Source organism: Rhinolophus sinicus, linkage group LG07 (assembly GCF_036562045.2).
Source record: "Rhinolophus sinicus isolate RSC01 linkage group LG07, ASM3656204v1, whole genome shotgun sequence".
Classification (NCBI taxonomy): Eukaryota; Metazoa; Chordata; class Mammalia; order Chiroptera; family Rhinolophidae; genus Rhinolophus; species Rhinolophus sinicus.
This window is the reverse complement of record NC_133757.1, coordinates 85,456,817-85,474,861: the sequence shown is the minus strand read 5'-3', so window position 1 is coordinate 85,474,861 and position 18,045 is coordinate 85,456,817. Positions and strand designations below refer to the sequence as shown.

Genomic DNA, 18,045 nt, shown 5'->3' with positions numbered 1-18,045 from the left:
TTTTCGTTAACTGGATTAGTACTCTTCGGGCCCTTTCGACTTGTAGAGTCATTTCCTTAATTTTTTTTGTTTTATTCTTTCTGGAACTCCTGTTATATGGATCTTGGACTTTCTGATCCTCTAGTTTTTTGTTTCTGTTTTCCTTCCAGTTTCCATCATCTGTACATTTTGTTCTACTTTCTGGGAGAGTTCCTCCATTTTGTTTGCAATTCTTTTCATTGATTTTTACAATTGCAATTATTATATTTTTAAAAGCTCCCCCCTTGTTTTCCTTTTTCAGCAACCTGTGTTGTAAATGGCGTATCTTTGAGAAGATTAATATTATAAAAAATTTTCCAATCTTGGCATTGGTTTTCCTTTGAATTTCTTTTTTCTTATTTGTGTTATTAGACTGCAGTATCTGGTGACCCCTGGTTGTCTATTAGCATTTAAGAATGAGGTGCTAAAAAAGTAGATTGGAAATACGAGCTAATTAGCTGTGAGCTTCACTGTAAGGTGATGAGCCAGGGACTTACAGTGTCTCTGTGTGAGAAGGAACTTCCAGTGTCCTGTCTTGGAGGGATGTCAGCGTGGGAAATGTCAAACTCAGGCCTGGCTGCTGACATTCTGCGAGCCAGGAAGATAGCCGAACATTTCATTGTTTAGTATGCATCCTTTTACTTAATATTGTTTTCAGTTTGATACTTCACCAATGTCTTCTGGTTCAGTTTCTTCAGAAAGTAAAGTAGTTCTCTCCCTCAGAGTGGGGCTTCTTTGCATCTTAAAGTAGATGTTTCATCCAGTAGCCCTGTTTTGAGCCCCAGGCCTCACGGTGGTCCTTTCCTGACCCTCTGCTGGGTGAATCGGTTTGCCTCTCCTTGGCAGCTCTTTCCACGTGCCCTTCAGAGGGTTTCAGTTTCCTTTATTCTGCTGCTATCTGCTTTCTGTTTTCCAGCACATTTGTCATCATGTTCCTTCTGCTGCTTCCCTGCATGTTCCTTTTGTTCTTATTGTCTTCAACTGGTTTTATTCACTTATTGTCATTTTAGTGGGTTCTAGAGGGGAGAGATAAATGAATGTGTTTTAAATCTCCGTGTTTAACAAGTGTATAATTAAAATGTTTATCGTTCCATTTCCTTTATATCTCAGAACACTTGGTAATCCCTTTCTCTGCAATGGAAAGGGAGAATCTGCAGAATTTGTATTTGTAATTTTTTTATATCAAAGTAGATTTAATTGTTTTCTTAGCTCTAAATTATATAATAATGTTTTTAATACATTAAGCCTTGTAAGGTGGAATTCTTTTCCTCAATTACAGCAAAAAATGAGTTAAGTTAAAATCAAAGACACTAACTTGTATTTTCAAACCTAAATTTTTGGCATTAAGGAGTTAGCCAAAAGCAGTGAGGTTTTACAAAACTTGTTATTACCATTTTTAAACTTTGAAATGTATTCTGAAGTATTAAACGCTCCCGGGACTGGGTCTTTATTTACTGCGCTGTCTCCAGCACCTGCAGCCGTGGATGTATGACACGCGTAGTGGGCTTTCAGGAGGTATTTGTTGACTGAATGCATATGTGAAATTTGTTCACATTTAAAATGTCAGAAAAAGCTTTAGCTTTATTACATAGAATGAATTTAAGTTTTTTCCTGTTCTTAAAATTCACTTTTAATTAAAATATTGGTCCCAGAGTAAAGACATTTATAGGTAAAACGTAAGACTATGGTGAGTTGCTGATTTCAGGGCAGCTAAGAGCATAGTTTTCTTTTGGGAATATCATTTGTTCCTGAAGCCAACATGTAGAATTAAGGGACTAATAGTTTTTCTGTTTTTCATCAGAAGCACTCACCCCCTGATAATAGTAATACAGTGTTTGTGCACCTAATGCGAGGCTGTCTCTTCCTACCTCTCAGATCTCTTCTGTCACTCTCTCCCTTGCTCGCGAGGAGCTCCAGCCACAAGGGCTTTCTTGGTGGTCGGGAACATACACCCTCGTAATCTTGCTGAAGGCTTTGCATTTGCCCTTTTTAACCTGGATTATACTTCACCCAGAGTTTTGCATGCTCTTGACTAACCTGTGTAAACTAACTCCCAATCCTAAAGTATACTCAATGTTACCTCCTTTTTTCTTTTTAAAATACCTTTATTATTATTTGAAATAATCTTGTTCATTGTTTGCTTGTTTATTGTAGGCTTTCTCCCAAATTTTAAATTTCAGGCACGAGGGCATGAACTATTTATTTTGTCGTACCTCTTTATTCTTAGCATTAATAGTTTCCGGCATGTAATAGTATCTGGCATTTCGTGGGCATTTTGTAATTATTTGTCCAATGGGTAAATTGTGCAAGGTGTTTTCATACGCCATCCCATTTTAAAATACTTGAAATTTCAATTTTTTATTTTACTAAATGTGCGTACTTTTTTTAAAAAATAGGAACTACAGTAAACTAAAGAAGTTAATTCTGCCCAGTTTTGTGAACCAATAAAATGAGGCCCAGAGAAGTAGCTGGAGTCACATAAGCCATTGTATAGGCCAAGCTGCTGTGAAAGATCCAAATACACAGTGGTTCCCACAATTAGAAGCATATTTCTCTCTCATGTAACCCAGCAGTGGTAGAGAGGAGTATGAAGTGGATAAACTGCTTTTTTTGGCCGAGATTATCCAGCATCGCAGGTTTCTTCTGTTTCACTGTTCACCTTTCTGTGGTGTATTACTGTTGTCTGCATGGTCATATCTGTGTTAGTCCCCTCACCCATCCCCCCAAACACACACACACAAGGGCAAGTATTATAATTTCTTTTTAAGGATGTGATATGGAAATTTTACACTCACATTCCATTATTCAGAACTTGGTCACTGGCCTTCGGAGAACCTAAGAAATGTAAAGTCTTATTTCCTGTTAAAACTGTTTAGTTTTGCTGGGGTCGGGGGAGTGGGTGCCAGGGTGTTCTAGTACTAAAAGGTGAAAGGGAGAAATGGCTACTTACTGCGTAGGAAGTTAGTCTCTGCTATAGCTGGTGATTCTTAGAACTTTTACTCAGGAGTATTGACTCCTTAGTTCGGTGCTCTTAAACTTCCTTCATCAGCACCTAACGATAGGTATTTTCTTCAGGAAATTAAAAAAGAAAAATGTCACTGTAACTAACTTTCATTGTCAGAAATATTGGTTAGTGCAGAATGGGATAGGTTCTAGAGTAGTAACAGAATAGTAACATGAAAAATCTTCAATTTTGGTTTGGTTGTTACCTTGTTTGATGGGGCACACAGAGAACCTACCTACATTTCCCTTTTAAGAGGCATGAGTCCCCCTCCAATGAGGAGTATGTAGCCTAGTTAGAATAGGGGAGATTATTAGGCTGGGTGATGGTTTCGGGAAACCATGCCATTTTAGATCTTGGTTTTCATACTTGCTAGGTGAGAAAAGGCCATTCTGGCATTTTTTTTCATTATAGGTGGATTCCTGGTTTTAGGACTAAGCTAAATGTGAAATAAGGTCACATCTGGACAATGAAATATGAAGAGTTGTGTCTGCTGGGGGCAGGAGCCAAGGGGTGGTTCTGTGAAAGGCTTCTCAGCCCTTGAAAAAGAAACCGTCTTTTTTTTTTTTGCTACAGTGTATGAGAGTATATCTGGAACTGCTACATTCCCTCCTGCCTCCCTTTTACAAATTATTTTTGAAAAATTTAAAACCCATAAAGAAGTTGAAAAATAATAAATACAACTGTAGCTATTTGTATTTGCCATTTGTAAACATTTTGCCACATTTGCTTTATCTCTCCTCCTATACACAGACCTGCACTCCTGCCCCCAGGTCTTTTGAAAGGAAGTTGGAAGCAGCATATGGTGCTTTACCCCTAAATAGCTTAGCATTTATCTCTTAAGAACAAGAATATTCTCTTACACAACCACAATACCATTATAATACCCAGGACATGTAGCATTAATTCAGAAATGTTCTCTATTACACAGTCCATATTTAAACTTCCTCAACTAGCTCAAAAACTGTCCTTAAAGTTTTCTTTTCAATCCAGAATCCAGTCAAAGCATTTGGTTAATTTTGAAGAGTCAAGGCTTTGTTACCTTATAAAAACATCACTTTCTGGATTCCACCAACTATTTTATTTGAATTCAATCCAGGTTATTTTTGGCAAGACATATTACATAAGTGAACATAATATGTACTTCCTGGTATCAAATCATGTAAATTTGTCTGACTATTGATGATTCTTAGTTTGATTACTTGGTCATGTAGTGCCTGCCAGATCTCTTAAAAAATAACCTTTTTTCCCTTTGTAATTAATAAGCATTCATTGATGATTTTTGCCTGAGGCATTCTACATTGGTGGATGCAGAAGGGTGATTTTTTAAGTCTCCCACTCTTTCCTCTCCTTTTTAGTATTATGGATTCGTAGGTTTGGGGGTTTTTTTATTCCATATATTAAGAGTCTGTTAGTGCCACGGTTCCTTTTGATGCTCAGATTATCCTAAATTTGGCCAAATGAGAGACCCATCAAATCCCCTTTACATGTCGCAGTCAGTCTGATCACTCCTTGTTTTTCTGACACAAGGTGATTCAGGTTGTATTTTTTTTCTGCCCAGACCTGGAATCATAGTTTTCTAAGGAGCCTTGTGTTCTATTAGTAGGGAATGGTATTTAGAAACCATTTTATGTACTGTGTTCTTTACCTACTGGAATGTCATTATGGCTAGGCCCTGTCCTTTTTTTCTAGACAGAGCTAGGAAATAAGGATATGTGGGTTTGGGTTTGTTTTTAAATCATGAGTTCTTATAGGATGAACTACAAAAAAATGCATGATTTCTTCAAAAGACAAATTGCAAGAAAAAGGAGCGTATAGATAAAAAAGACATAAAAGATAATATCAGTCAATTATCTGAAAACAGTGGATCGTAATTCAAACAATTAAAAAATTTTTGGACATAAGACAATTGTAAATTTGAACATATACTGGGTGTTTGATATTAAGAAAGTACTATTGATTTTGCTTCTGAAATATTTATGGGTGAAATAATTGGATGTATGGGATGTGCATAAAATAATACGGGATGACTTTATAGATGAAACAAGATTGTCCATGAGTTTGTAATTTCTGAAACTGGGTAAGGGTACATAGGAATTCATTGTGTACTATGCTCTTCTACGTATTTTTGTATATGATTGAAATACTCTGTAATAAAAAAAATTAAGTATCAGTTTATACTGATCCACCAATTTGGATTGAATACTACAGATTTCTTCCTTAAAACCCTCTGCTATTCTATATTTGTATTTTTTTCCCTCCCACAATGAGAACCTTAGTTCCCAATCCTGTAGTTAGTTTTTGTCCGATGAAGATGAACAGAACCTGGGTCTTTGATGAAATGAACCAGTGAATTAATTTACCCTGGGTTTAATTGCCCTCCCTTTGGGACTATGGGAATTAACTAATCATTTTTGTTATGGGAGATAACATAATTTTTTTATTGTGATAAAATATACATAACCTGAGATTGTTGTAACTATTTTTCAGTGTACTGTTCGGTGGCATTAAGTACATGCACGTTGTGCATCCATTACCACCATCCAGCTCCTGTCCAGACTGAAACTCCATCCACAGTGAACAGTAACTCCTGCTCTCCTTTCCCAGTCCCTGGCGACTCCCATTCTACTTTCTATCTCTATGAATCTGACTACTCTAAGTACCTCTTAAAAACAGAATTACATAGTATTTGTGCTTTTGTGACTGGCTTATTTCATTTGGCATAATGTCCTTGTCTTAGACCATTTAGTCTTCCATAACAAGCTACCAGAGACGAAATGGCTTAAATAATTTATTTCTCACAGTTCTGGAAAGTCCAAGATCAAGGCACTGGCAGATTTTGTGTCTGGTGAGGGCCTGCTTCTTGATTCACAGAGGGCTGTCTTCTCTCTGTGTCCTCACATGGCAGAACGGGTGAGAGCTCTCCGGGGACTCTTATAAGGACACTAATCCCATTCAGGAGGGCTCCATCCTCGTGACCTGGACATGTCCCACAGACCCCACTTCCTAATGTCATCACACTGAGGGTTAGATTTTAACATGTGATTGAGGGGGATACAAACAGTCAGTCCATAACAGACCTCATCTGTGGTGGAGCACAGGTCGGACTTCTCGTTTTTTAAGGCTGAGTAATCCATTATATGTACCTATATACCATTTTGTTTATCCATTCATCTGTTGATGCACATTTGGGCTGCTTCCACCTTTTGGCTATTGTGAATAATGCTGCTATGACCATTAACTTTTGAATTTCTATTTGAGTCCATGCTTTGAATTAATTTGGGTGTATACCCAGAAGTGCAATTGTTGGATGATAAGGTAAATTCTATGTTTAACTCTTTGAGGAACCATCATCCTTTTCCACGGTGGCTACACCATTTACTTTTGCACTAACAGTGTACTAGGGTTCTAATTTCTCCACATTCTCACTGACACTAGTTACTTTGTTTTTGTCTTTTAATACTAGCCATCCTAATAGATGTGAAGTGGTCTCTCATTGTGGTTTTGACTTACCTTTCCCAGATGATTAGTTAGGTTGAGCATCTTTTCCTGGTTTTTTTGGCCATTTTTATATCTTTAGAGAAATGTCTTTGCAAGTTCTTTGCCTGTTTTAAAATTGTTTTATATGATTGTAAGAGTTATCTTCATATATTCTGGATATTAATCTGGTATCAGATACATGATTTGCACATATTTTCTCTCATTCCATCGGTTGCCTTTTTACTGTTAACTGTGTCCTTGGATGCACAAAAGTTTTTTTATTTTGATGAAGTTCAGTTTATCTATTTTTTTCTTTTGTTGCTTGTTTTTTAAGTCATAGTCAAGAAGTCATTGCCAAACCCAGTGTCATGAAGCTTTTTCCTTATGTTTTCTTCCAAGAGTTGTTTTTCCAATCTACCATGTTTCCCTGAAAATAAGACCTAGCCGGACAATCAGCTCTAATGTGTCTTTTGGAACAAAACTTAATATAAGACCCGGTATTATATTATGTTATATTATATTATATATTATATTAATTAAAGACGAGGTCTTACATTACAGTAAAATAAGACCGGGTCTTATATTAAGTTTTGCTCCAAAAGACACAGTTAGAGCTGATTGTCCAACTAGATCTTATTTTTGGGGAAACACGGTAGTTGGGGGGGGGGTGCAGCTCACTGGCCCATGTGGGAATCGAACCGGCGACCTTCGTTTTATGAGCATTGCGCTCTAACCACTGAGCTAACTGGCCGCCTTTCCAAGAGTTTTATGGTTTTAGGTCTTACGTATAGGCCTTTGATCCATTTAAAGTTAATTTTTTTTAAGTGGTGTATGGTACGGGTCCAACTTCATTCTTTTTTTGTATGTGGATATCCAGTTTTCCCAGCACTGTGTGTTGTAAAGACCTTGTCAAAAAACATTTGACCATATGCGCAAGGGTCACATGTGACAATATGTGGAGTACAGAATAGAGTGTTTATTTCTGGACTCTCTTCCTTGATCTATATGTCTGTCTTTAATTTCTTTCAGCAATGTTTTGTAGTTTTCAGTGTCTTTAAGTCTTTCACCTCATTGATTAGGTTTATTCCTAAATATTTTATTCCTTTTGATGCTGTTGTGAAAGGAATTGTTTATATAATTTCCTTTTGGGATTGTTCATTGCTAGTGTATAGAAGTGCAACTGATTTTTCTATGTTGATTTTGTATCCTGCAACTTTGCTGAGATACTAAGTAATTTTGTTCCTTAAATGAAGTGCTAAAATGTTCGAAAGTCCGTTTTCTTTGACTAAGAACATACTACCTAGAAATCTGATTAGATAAGATACAGGGTTTAATCCTTAGGCACTCTGTGTCTGTACAAGATGACTGCTTGTGCAGGTTCCGTCCCATGTAGCAGTATGTGGTGGCCTTGTGTAACACATCTGTGTTCATTCCCTCATTTCTGCTTCCCGTGTATTCAGCAGCAGAGGACAAAGAGCCTGAATTCTGACCATCCGGTAGACTAGACATTCTCTACCAGAGTATCAGATCAGAAAATTTGTTACCATCTGACTTAGTTTTTGTTGCTTCTCCTCCTACCCTCTTTACGACTGTTCTAAGGAAATAGGTGAATAAATTACCTGCAGGGGAATGAGGATGGGGCAGAGTAATAGGATACAGGGAAATTTTTTTTTTTCATTGTTAAACCAAAAACGGATACTTTGGTTTGTGAGTTAGAATGCTGTTGATATTCTGACTAAAGATTTGTCTTTGATTAAGTATTATTTCCATTCCACAATGGTAGGTGACCACTGCTGGGTATATAGTTGTCGGGACATCTTTATAACCCTGTGGTATGTTCTTCTGAGCAGCTGTGTGTCTGACTCCTTTTAAGATTGTAGGTATATTGTTAAAGTGTTTCTCTGCTTACTAAGTTTTGTAATTAGTCATATCTCAAACTGAACAAAGCTTGGTGACATTGCATTTTTTAGAAATCAGCAAAATTTAGTTACTTAGATTATCATCGTAGAATTTATCCTGGGAATTGATGATGTGGATTAAAACATCTTTGTTTTATCCAATAATAGAATTGAATTATATGGCTAGGAAAACCAACAAGCATTTCCTGTCACATTTGTGAAAACAGTCTTTTAAAGAACATATAAAGTGCTTTACTTAAATAGCTATATGTTGACTTGTGGTATAGAACGGTGATCTAATACATAAGCCCATGTGTTAAAACAAATAGACAAATACACACTGAAATGACCAACAAGCATAATGGGGAGAGTTCAGTCTCCTTGGAAACCCTGGAAGGATGCCATAACTAAACTGAAAGGAATTTTAGCAAGAAATGTCACAAATGAAAAACAGTGAGGGAAGTCCTTACTAGCTGACTTGGTGTTCATTTGTGCGGTGGAGAATCCCTCATGGGGTGTAAGAACTTTGAGCAGCCAGAGCTACGATTGAGGGGTGGTCCATATACTGTACTTTGAAGCAGAGATTCAAAACCAGGTGGCTCAGAATGGTCTTACCAAAGGGAGTATGACCAGTGGAGAGAGACTAGCTACCCATGGTTGCAGGAGAGACTCATCATGGAGCACAAAGTTGAAACTTCCCTGCTCTAAAGCTACAGCCTTTCTTGGGTCTGCAGCCCTGCACCTGACTACATATTGCTGACTCTACGCTGACCAAGGAAGTGTGGCAGGCAGTCTCTAAAGTCGCCTCCCATACTCCCTGCCTCCTAGTATTCATGTCCTTGGGTGTAATTCCCTCCCCTTAAGTGTAGCTGTATCTAGTGACTTGCTTCTCCAAGTATGGTAAATGTGATGGGATGTCACTTTCAAGGTTAGGTTACAAAAAGGCGTTGGCTTCTGTGTTGGGCTGCCCGCTCTCATTTGCTCGGAGGGAAACCATCTCCCATTTTGTGAGCTTCCCTGTGGAGCCCCCATGGCAAGGAGCTCCATAGGGAAGGGAAGCCAACAGCCAGGGAAGACCTGATGCCTGCCAATAGCCGTGTGCATGAGCTTGGATTGCAAGCAGACTCTTTCACCGTCAGGTTTTCAGATGACAGAGGCCTTGGCTGATAAATTGACTGCAGCCTTGTGAGTGACCCTGAGCTAGATGCCCTCAGCTAAGCCACACTCAGATTCCTGATCAACAGACACTGTGAGATAATACATGTTTGTTATTTAAAGGTGCTAAATTTGGGGTTGTTAGGTATCAATTGAGAGCTAATATAGGAAGTAACAGTGGAAACATCCCCCCTCCCAAAAAAGGATTTGAACTTGGTTCTAAATGTTTTCTGATTGAACCCAGCACAATCTCCAATATTATATAAACACAGACCTTTCTCTTTAAAGCTGAATATACAAAAAGATAGACAAGACACATACAGACTCCCTAATCTGAAAGAAGGTGGTCAGGTGATTTTCTGTGAAACAGACTTACTGCCAGAAACAAGAGAAAATGTTGCAATTTAAAGAACAACTCATTAGTATTCTCAAGGAGACTCATGAGTGTTTGAAGGATAAGAATCGGAGCAGAAAGGAGTTCTTAAGTGAAATTTGTAATTCTTAACTGTTGACTCTTAGGAGGCAGGTAGCAGCAGAGCTTTAGAAATATTCAAATATTCCCACAATTCAGAGGAAGAAATAAGATGAAAAAATTATAGGCAAAAATATAAGCAACACAAAGAATAGATCCAGTGTGTAATAAAACTTCAGAGTAAAGGGTCAGAGGAAACAGATAAAAGATAAAGTCGGAGAAACAGTAAAACTTTTCCTGAGCCCAAGAGAACTGATCAGAAGTGCTTGGGGAATGTAGCTAACATTTATTGAACGCTTAATATGTGCCAAGTATTTGTCAAGTTGAAGCTCATTTAAAATTCTCTACAACCCCCATATGGTAAGGCCCATTGATATTATTTTCTTACAGATATCTAAAGTACATACCAAGCAAAATAAGTGAGATCCATGCCTAAGGATAGCCTAGTGGAATTTTAAATCTTAGGATATAGAAATAACTAGTACAGTTACCCAGACAAAAAACACGTTAGTGCAAAGGAGGGTCGCTCACTTAGGCATTGCCTTTGTCTTCTGTATGCTAGAACTCTGCTGTCCAGGTAGTGGTAACCACTCTCCACATACGGTTATTAAATTTCACTGCAATTAAATAAATTAATGTCTTCAGTTTCACTGCTCCTAGTTGAAGTGCTACTTACTATGTGGCTGGCCAGTGGCTGCTACCATGTGTAGTATAGAACATTTCGCTTATCACAGAAGGTTTCGTTGGACAGTGCTATGCTAAAAGATAGTGGAGTGGCACCTGGAAAACTGAGGAAAAACTTACATAACCTAAGAATTTTAAATTGACTGAAACTGTCCTTCCCGTAGGCAAGGCAACAAAATTTTTCAGGCTTACAATGACTCAAAGTATGTCACTCAAGAACTTTTCTTGAAAAAAAACCCTGCTCTTAGTCCACTCAGCCAACTGAGAGCCTGCAGCTCAGAAGCAGAATGAGTCAGTCCGCTGCACAGGCCTGTTTTGTTTAACCCTTTGGGTTCCAGAATAAATAACAAAGACAGATTAAAGTAAGGGAAAGTCTTCAGCGATGGCAGGTCTAAAGAGGATGCCCTATTTGTAAGCCAAATTTCAGACTGTTGGAACAGTGATTTCAACCTATATAGCTCAACTCCAGAGCTGCTGCTTTTCACAACCATAAAATAAAGCCACAGAAAACAGCTTTTAAGGCTAGTAATCCACTGAAGTCACTTTTCTTGAAATCAATTCTCAACCCTCACTTTACTTGATCTCTGTGCAGTTTTTGACAAGTTCATCACTGCATCCTTTTAGAAACGCTGACTTTGGCTGGCTTCCAGAAAACCTCTTCCTACCTTCCCAGTAGTTCCTGCACAATCCCTTTTTCGATTAGGTTGGTGCAAAAATAATTGTGGTTTAAAAGGTTAAAAATAATTGCAAAAGCCGCAGTTAGCTGGTTCCTCCTCTTAGGTGCTAAATGTGGGGGAGCATCAAGGCTTGCTCAGTCCTCAGACCAGACCTCTTTTTAAATCTGTGCTCCCTAGGAAACCACATTTAGTCTTCGAATACCTTCTATTCGCTGATGATACCCTATTTTTCCTCCTCTTCCTTCCCTAAACTGCTGTGAAATCTGTCTTGCTGCTTACATGGCATTTCTACTTGCATGCGGTTGAAATCAACACCAAAAATGTGAAAATGGAATTTTTGGCTCCTTTCTTAACCATAAACCTGCTCTTTTCTAGTATGTCTCTCCCCAGTAAGTGGCACTGCTTTGCTCTATAGGGCTGGATTCTGAAAACTTGAGTTGTAGTAGTGCTATCTTCAGAATATATTCTGAATTCATTGATTTCTCTGTGGCTGCCACCCGAATTCAGACCATTACCATCTTTTGCTTAGGCTGCTGCAGTAATTTAGGAGAATTCTTCTTTCTTCCAATTTTGCACTGTATTCCCACAACAGATAATCACTTTAAAACATAAATTCGAAACTCTCTAGTGGCTTCTTACCACTCATAAACAAATCCGCAGTCCGCCTACAAGGCTATATATATGATCTGGCGTCTGCTAAATGCTGCATCTTCTCCACCACTTTATTCTGCACTAGTCTTACCAAGCTTAGCAAACTCATTTCTACTTAGGTGCTCTGTTTGGACTACTTTCTTTTACAGGTTTAGATGACTAATTAATTCCCTCTTCATTTTGGGTTTTGCCTAATCACCTCCTCAGAGAGGCTTTCTCTGACGACCCTACCTGAAATCCTCCCCCACCATTGTTTCCTATTTTCCGATTGGTCTGTGTATTTTTATAGTATTATTTAGCACTACCTGATACATTGTATATTTATTATTAATTTGTTGTAGTGTATCCCATTACTGGATTATCCAGTGTATCCCATCACTGGAATACAAGATCCAGGAGGGCAAGGGTTTTTTTTTTGTTTCTTAGTCTTGTGTCCCTAGCACCTATTAATAGAAATACTAGCTGAGCCTAGAGTATCTAGCATATAATGAATACTCAGTAAAATATTTGTTGAGGAAATGACTCTATAAGGAATGAACAAAACAACAAAAAATCCACAGGATTTGTAAAAAAATAAGACCAGTTCTTGGAATTAGAGGAATAAACTTTTAGTTCAAGTAAGTGGAGAAAACTTTTTTAATATTTAATTCTCTTTTTCAGTGAGATGCATGAAAGAAATTGCATCTTTGAAAATGGAATCATGTGAAAATAACTTCAAGTCATTTCAAAAAATATGATTACAATTGTTTAAAACGGAAACGTGAATTGCAGTGTAAATACAATTGAAAACAAGATCAGGAAATTATCACCTTGAGCAAACAAATCTACCAGAACCAAGAGGAAAAGGGTGAAAAAAGGAAAAGATGAACAAAAACAATTTTTTAACTTTTTTTTGGTAATAGTACATAATGTATTTCTTTAAGAGCTTTTGTGAAATCATTGATGATAAAATCTTTTGTATTATTTAGCCAATGGATATTAGGTTTTTTCTATAACCTGAAGTTGTACCTGACATGTAGATGGCTGTTAAATAATATTTAATGTAAGGTAAATATTCATTAATGGTATCAGATACATTCAGCCAGCATCGAGGACCTGGGTATTACTCTTTCATCTTTAGCTCTCCACACCTAATCAGTTATCAAGTCTTGCTTTATATACTTCATAAACGCATTTTAAAATCTGCATACTTCTGTCCCCTCTTTTGCCTTTATGCTTTAGTTTCTTCCTCTGTTAAATGGATATATTAATACAACCAACTTTATAGGTTTCTTGTGAGAATTAAATACCTAACACGCTGTAAGTGCATTTTAAATGTTGGCTACTTGTGGTAATGTTGCTGTACTGTACTGGATTAGCTCAGGATCATTACACACCGGGATTTCTGGAGTGACTCCAGGTTGGTCTCCAGGCTTCCTTCTTCCTACTGCTCTCCCAGTTTCCAGGCCTCCCAGATTACCTCAACTTTAGTCATCTGAGGGCATATCTAGTTGGATTACTACTTTTAAAACTCCCCAGTGGGCTCCATTTTGCCATTGGAATAAAGTCTGTAAAATTTTCTTTAGCATACCTTAGAGAGCTCTAGCTTCTTTCTCTAAATATTCTGTCCCTTTGTACCCAGTTTATAGATAAGCTGGAGGAATCCTGTCAAAACAAACTTGAATTGGGTGTGACTCTGCCAAGACAAATAGAAAATGAAGTGCTTTCTGGTTCTTAGAGCATGGCTAAAACAGTCCCAGTTTGTAAAGATTTTAGGCAGATATTATTAGGTTGGTGCAGAAGTAATTGCGGTTTTTGCAATTAACCTTTTAAACCGCACTTACTCTCGCACCAACCTAATAATAACCAGATACCCATTCTGGTTATAAAAATATCTGAAGGCATGCGTAGATAGATGTGCAGGAGCTTTGTGCAGTACTACTTGTTTGTATAGTCTCCATGAGAAACTTTGCATTGTATTTGATAAGGCAACTTAATGAGGTGATTTGCTTTGTGGAATTAATTATGAGCCAGTTACAAGTTGGTGAACATCTAACGAAGATGGTAACTTTAGGTTTAGAATGGTTCATTTAGAGGTCTCCTTTCTAACATTATATATAACAATACACCAAGGCTTGTTTGTTAAGATCACTCCTGTAGACTAAATTTATTAGCAACTGTTTATCTTTTTGTTCTTTGTTGCAGGAGGGTATGGTTCCATTCCATTTTATCCAAACATGGTATCAGATTATCCAGGAACAAGTTAAAAAGAAGGGAGACTGGTTCCAGAACACATCTCTGGAAATTACCCTATGGACCCTGACTCCCATGACAACATTACAATGTAGGTTTTGTATGAGCATCGATAGCCAGTGAGTGGTCTTTATTGAGCTTATCACATAACATGTTCCTGTTCAGAGTCAGAGGTTCAGAAAAGTTCTTATACTAACTTATAAAGTAAGTTAGTACTTAAGTGTTGGAAATCATGGTGTAATCTAGGCGATAGTTTGCTAAGGGAGACACAAGAGTAGAGATCCTATCCCTGACCAGTCCGGCTCCAACCTGAGGCCTCTTTTGTGTCTATGCAAAGAAGCAGCAGAAACAAGGTCTCTGTAACACTTGACTAGTTTGGGCTTTAGCCTCAGGCTCCAGGGAGCTAAGCTGGACCTTTGGAGAACGTGTTACCTGGGCTGGATTGACTTGCATCACCTAGAAACAAATAAGGTTAAATGCTTGTTTCTACTTTGTGCAACAAAGCCCAAACCCCAGCCAACATCTTCTGATTACCAGCATGCCTCGTATGAGGCTCATTTCTTTGTATTTATGGCCTATTTAGCTCTCAAAATAACTCTATGAGGTCGATATTTAAAGATGAGGAAACAGTCTTTAAGAGGCTGAGTTACTTCCTCGAGGTCGTATAGACAGTTGAAGTGGGGATTTGGCAGTTTGACTTCTGGTCATTTCCTGCACAAGTTCCCTACAGGTGTGGCCCCAAGAATGTGTTACAAGTCTATTAAGATAATGATCCCTCCATCTTTGGGGGTGGGTGTCTGGGGGTGGGGGGTTTAGCTGACTAGAGGTCCTGGGCATCCATGGGCAGCCTCATCTTACTCTTATATTAGTGTGCCACACAGATACTACATTGTGCGTGTGGCCTGACATGAGGAAGACAGGTGCACTGGCCTGCTGCACTGAGTCCAAGAGCCAGCAAGAGGAAGCGTGTGCCCTCGGTGCCTATAGCTGCCGCCCTCCTTTCAGCCTCTCCGGCTGCAGGAAGTACTATCCCTAGTCGATGCCAAGTGAGAAAGAATGTTTGGAGTCACAGGAGTCTGGAGGGGACAGAGGCCTGCTCCCCCTGGGGCAAGTGAAATTCACTTGTGAGGAGCAGTACATTCCTAAAGGGATGGCACACATTTAACTTGCTCTTCAGGGTGCCATAATAAAATGTTCTTGAATTTTGAATATACCACAGTTGTGGGAAGAGTGTCCTGACCTTTGGGGAAAAGTAACAAGAACTTTGAGCTCCCTCTAGAGGTCAAAGTGACTAAGTGATAAAAGTATCATCGTGGTCTGTAGGGAAAGTATAACTATACCTAAAGCTAGTCTGCTGCCGCCTTTAACAAAAAACTAGCATTTTGTAGATGTATGATCTTGTAAAGTATATTCTTATATTGGGGAGTGATTAGTTACCTTTGAGAAGAAATTTGAGTTAGTCATATTCTCATTAGCTGAGTTGGGCCAATCCTAAAGTTTGCCATATAGGGCATATATTGAACTAATAAAGGAGAAAAGATCATGAAAATGGATCATGTGTCCAAACAAAATAGTGTGCTTCTTAATGGCAGCTCTTAAGTGTTGAAACAAACCACGTTAAAATAAGAATTCAGTTTATGTGCCGGAATGTTTTGACAGTAGGCCCTTGCCTTTAACAGAGATAAAGGGGATCAGTACACCTGCTTTCTCACCCCACTTCCCCAACATCTGAAAAGAAAAGCACGGTGAGTACCGGAAGGTTACTATTATGAACTCCAACTTGCAGGCATGTTACAGCTTTTAAAAAAGCTAACACATTCTGTTTCTTAACTGTTAGAACCTCAGCTGACCAGATGAGAAATCTGTTCCGGGACAGAAATCTTAGTCATGGTCAGAGCACTACAAGGATGAGAGTTACAGTGCTGACATTTACTCTGGTTATTTCTTCTGTTCTCAATGTGTTTATACTTTTAATTCAGAACTCACTGAGAGAGTTCAGTTCTTAAAACTTAGTATATAACTAGAATGAAAGAAGTCATGTTTAATTAAGCATATATGAAAGTTAACGCATTTTTTAAAAAGTTCCAGAAGTGCTCAAACGGAAGGATAGGCGCATGTCAAAAGGACCCGGGAAGCAATCTGAAAGAGCCCTCAGTGGCCAAATCTGGAACAATTTGAGCAACACAATAACTTACATAGTATTTGTATGAAGTAAATGTCCGTGAGTTCATACTGATAGATGATTAAATAAATAAATGGGGCAGAAGAGACAAATTTCCCATACAGAAGAACTCTAAATAATTTATAGATATTCCCTCCCCCTCAAATGGGTGGAGTTTAACACCCCTCATCCCTGGAATGTGGCCTGTACTTAGTGTCTTCTTTCCAGAGTACTTTGTATGGGGGTGAGGGCAGGCAGGTAACTGTAGTGGAGAAACCTGGCAAAAAGGTTACCTTGGTCAGATAATCTAGGTTATCATCAGTATGTTATATTGATAGGATCTGTCCTTGACATGATGTGATAAGAATGACATTTCACCTTAGTCTTCCTGCCAGTAACCCATAATTGTAGTGTGGTCATGAGGAAAACACCTGACAATCGCAAATTGAGGGGCATACCACAAAGTACCTGACCGGTGCCCTTCAAAACTGTCAAAGTCGTGAAAAACAAAAAAAGTCTGAGAAACTCTCAGACCAGAGGAAACTAAAGAGACATGATTGTTGAATAATTTGGGATCTGGGTGGGATCCTGGAACAGTTTAAAAAAGACACTAGGGGAAAACTAGTGAAATATGAATAAAGTGTGGAGTTTAGTTAATAATATTCCAGTGTCGGTTCCTTAGTTGTGACAAATATACCATAGTAATGTAAGATGTAAACAGTAGGAAAAACTAGGTGAAGGTTATATAGGAACTCTCTGTGATATCTTTGCACTCTTGTAAGTCGAAAATTATGCTAAAATAAATTTATGAAAACAAAGATTCAGCTCAACTCTTCTATACAGGTTTGTTCAGTGATGCTTGAAAAGTGGGGAACTTTTCTGTTGTGTGTATGTATGTACATGATCGTTTGCAGTTAAGTCGTTTCTGACCTGTACGTGTAGAAGTGAGGGACACCCCATCCCAAACATGTAGTGAAGAAGGACAGGATGCGGGGGTCTCCAGTACGGGGGGCCTGCTGCGGCAGCGCTGGGGGAGGTGAGCAGAACACGCTGTCATGCTTCCAGTCCCTCTTCCATTCTGAGCTCACCATTGATTGGTTCGTACCTTACGGAAAGTAACTTTTCATTAAAATCACTGGTGATGAATTACAGGTTTAAAAGAAATAAGCCTGGGATCCATTTTTTTTTGTCAAGAATGAGATGTCTACCGGAGATCCATGGTCATGGGTCGAGTTCCACAGCTTTTGCAACGTGTTGTCCTTTCGGGTCTTCAATATTCCATACCGGAAGTTTTCTTTAAAAAGCATGTTCTTTTTCTCTAGTCATTATTCAGTTTTCTTCTTCCCCAAGATGTGTGGAGTTTAAGTGTCTGAGTACATGTTGTATGTGTTCTGTGAAAGAGAAATTCTCTGAAGAGAGAGATCATCTATCTGTGTTTCTTTGCAGATGAGAAATTTGAAGTTCATCAGATTAATTGACTTACTCATGGTCAGATTATTACTTAAATAGAGCTGAGACTACGTCTCCAGGTATCTTGTTCTTGCCTGATGGTTAATGAAGAGGAAGGGGTGAAAAGGGAGGAGGATCGCAGGAAAAACTGGAGCAAAATGTGAAAG

General features: G+C 38.4%; 1 protein-coding gene across 3 annotated transcripts in view; it reads left to right on the top strand.

Annotated features, from left to right (window-relative positions):
- The window catches only part of PPP2R2A (protein phosphatase 2 regulatory subunit Balpha), a 74,078-nt gene that overhangs the window by 18,666 nt on the left and 37,367 nt on the right, over positions 1 to 18,045 (top strand). The window contains exon 3 of one of the 3 annotated variants that reach the window (XM_074338222.1): positions 14,221 to 14,359. The exons of 1 other annotated variant lie outside the window; for it this stretch is intronic. In XM_074338222.1, the coding sequence (XP_074194323.1) occupies positions 14,227 to 14,359 (133 nt within the window). In that variant the 5' untranslated portion in view covers positions 14,221 to 14,226. Of the gene's footprint in view, positions 1 to 14,220; positions 14,360 to 18,045 lie in introns of those variants that run through there. One more of the 3 variants, XM_074338221.1, reaches the window with a different exon arrangement.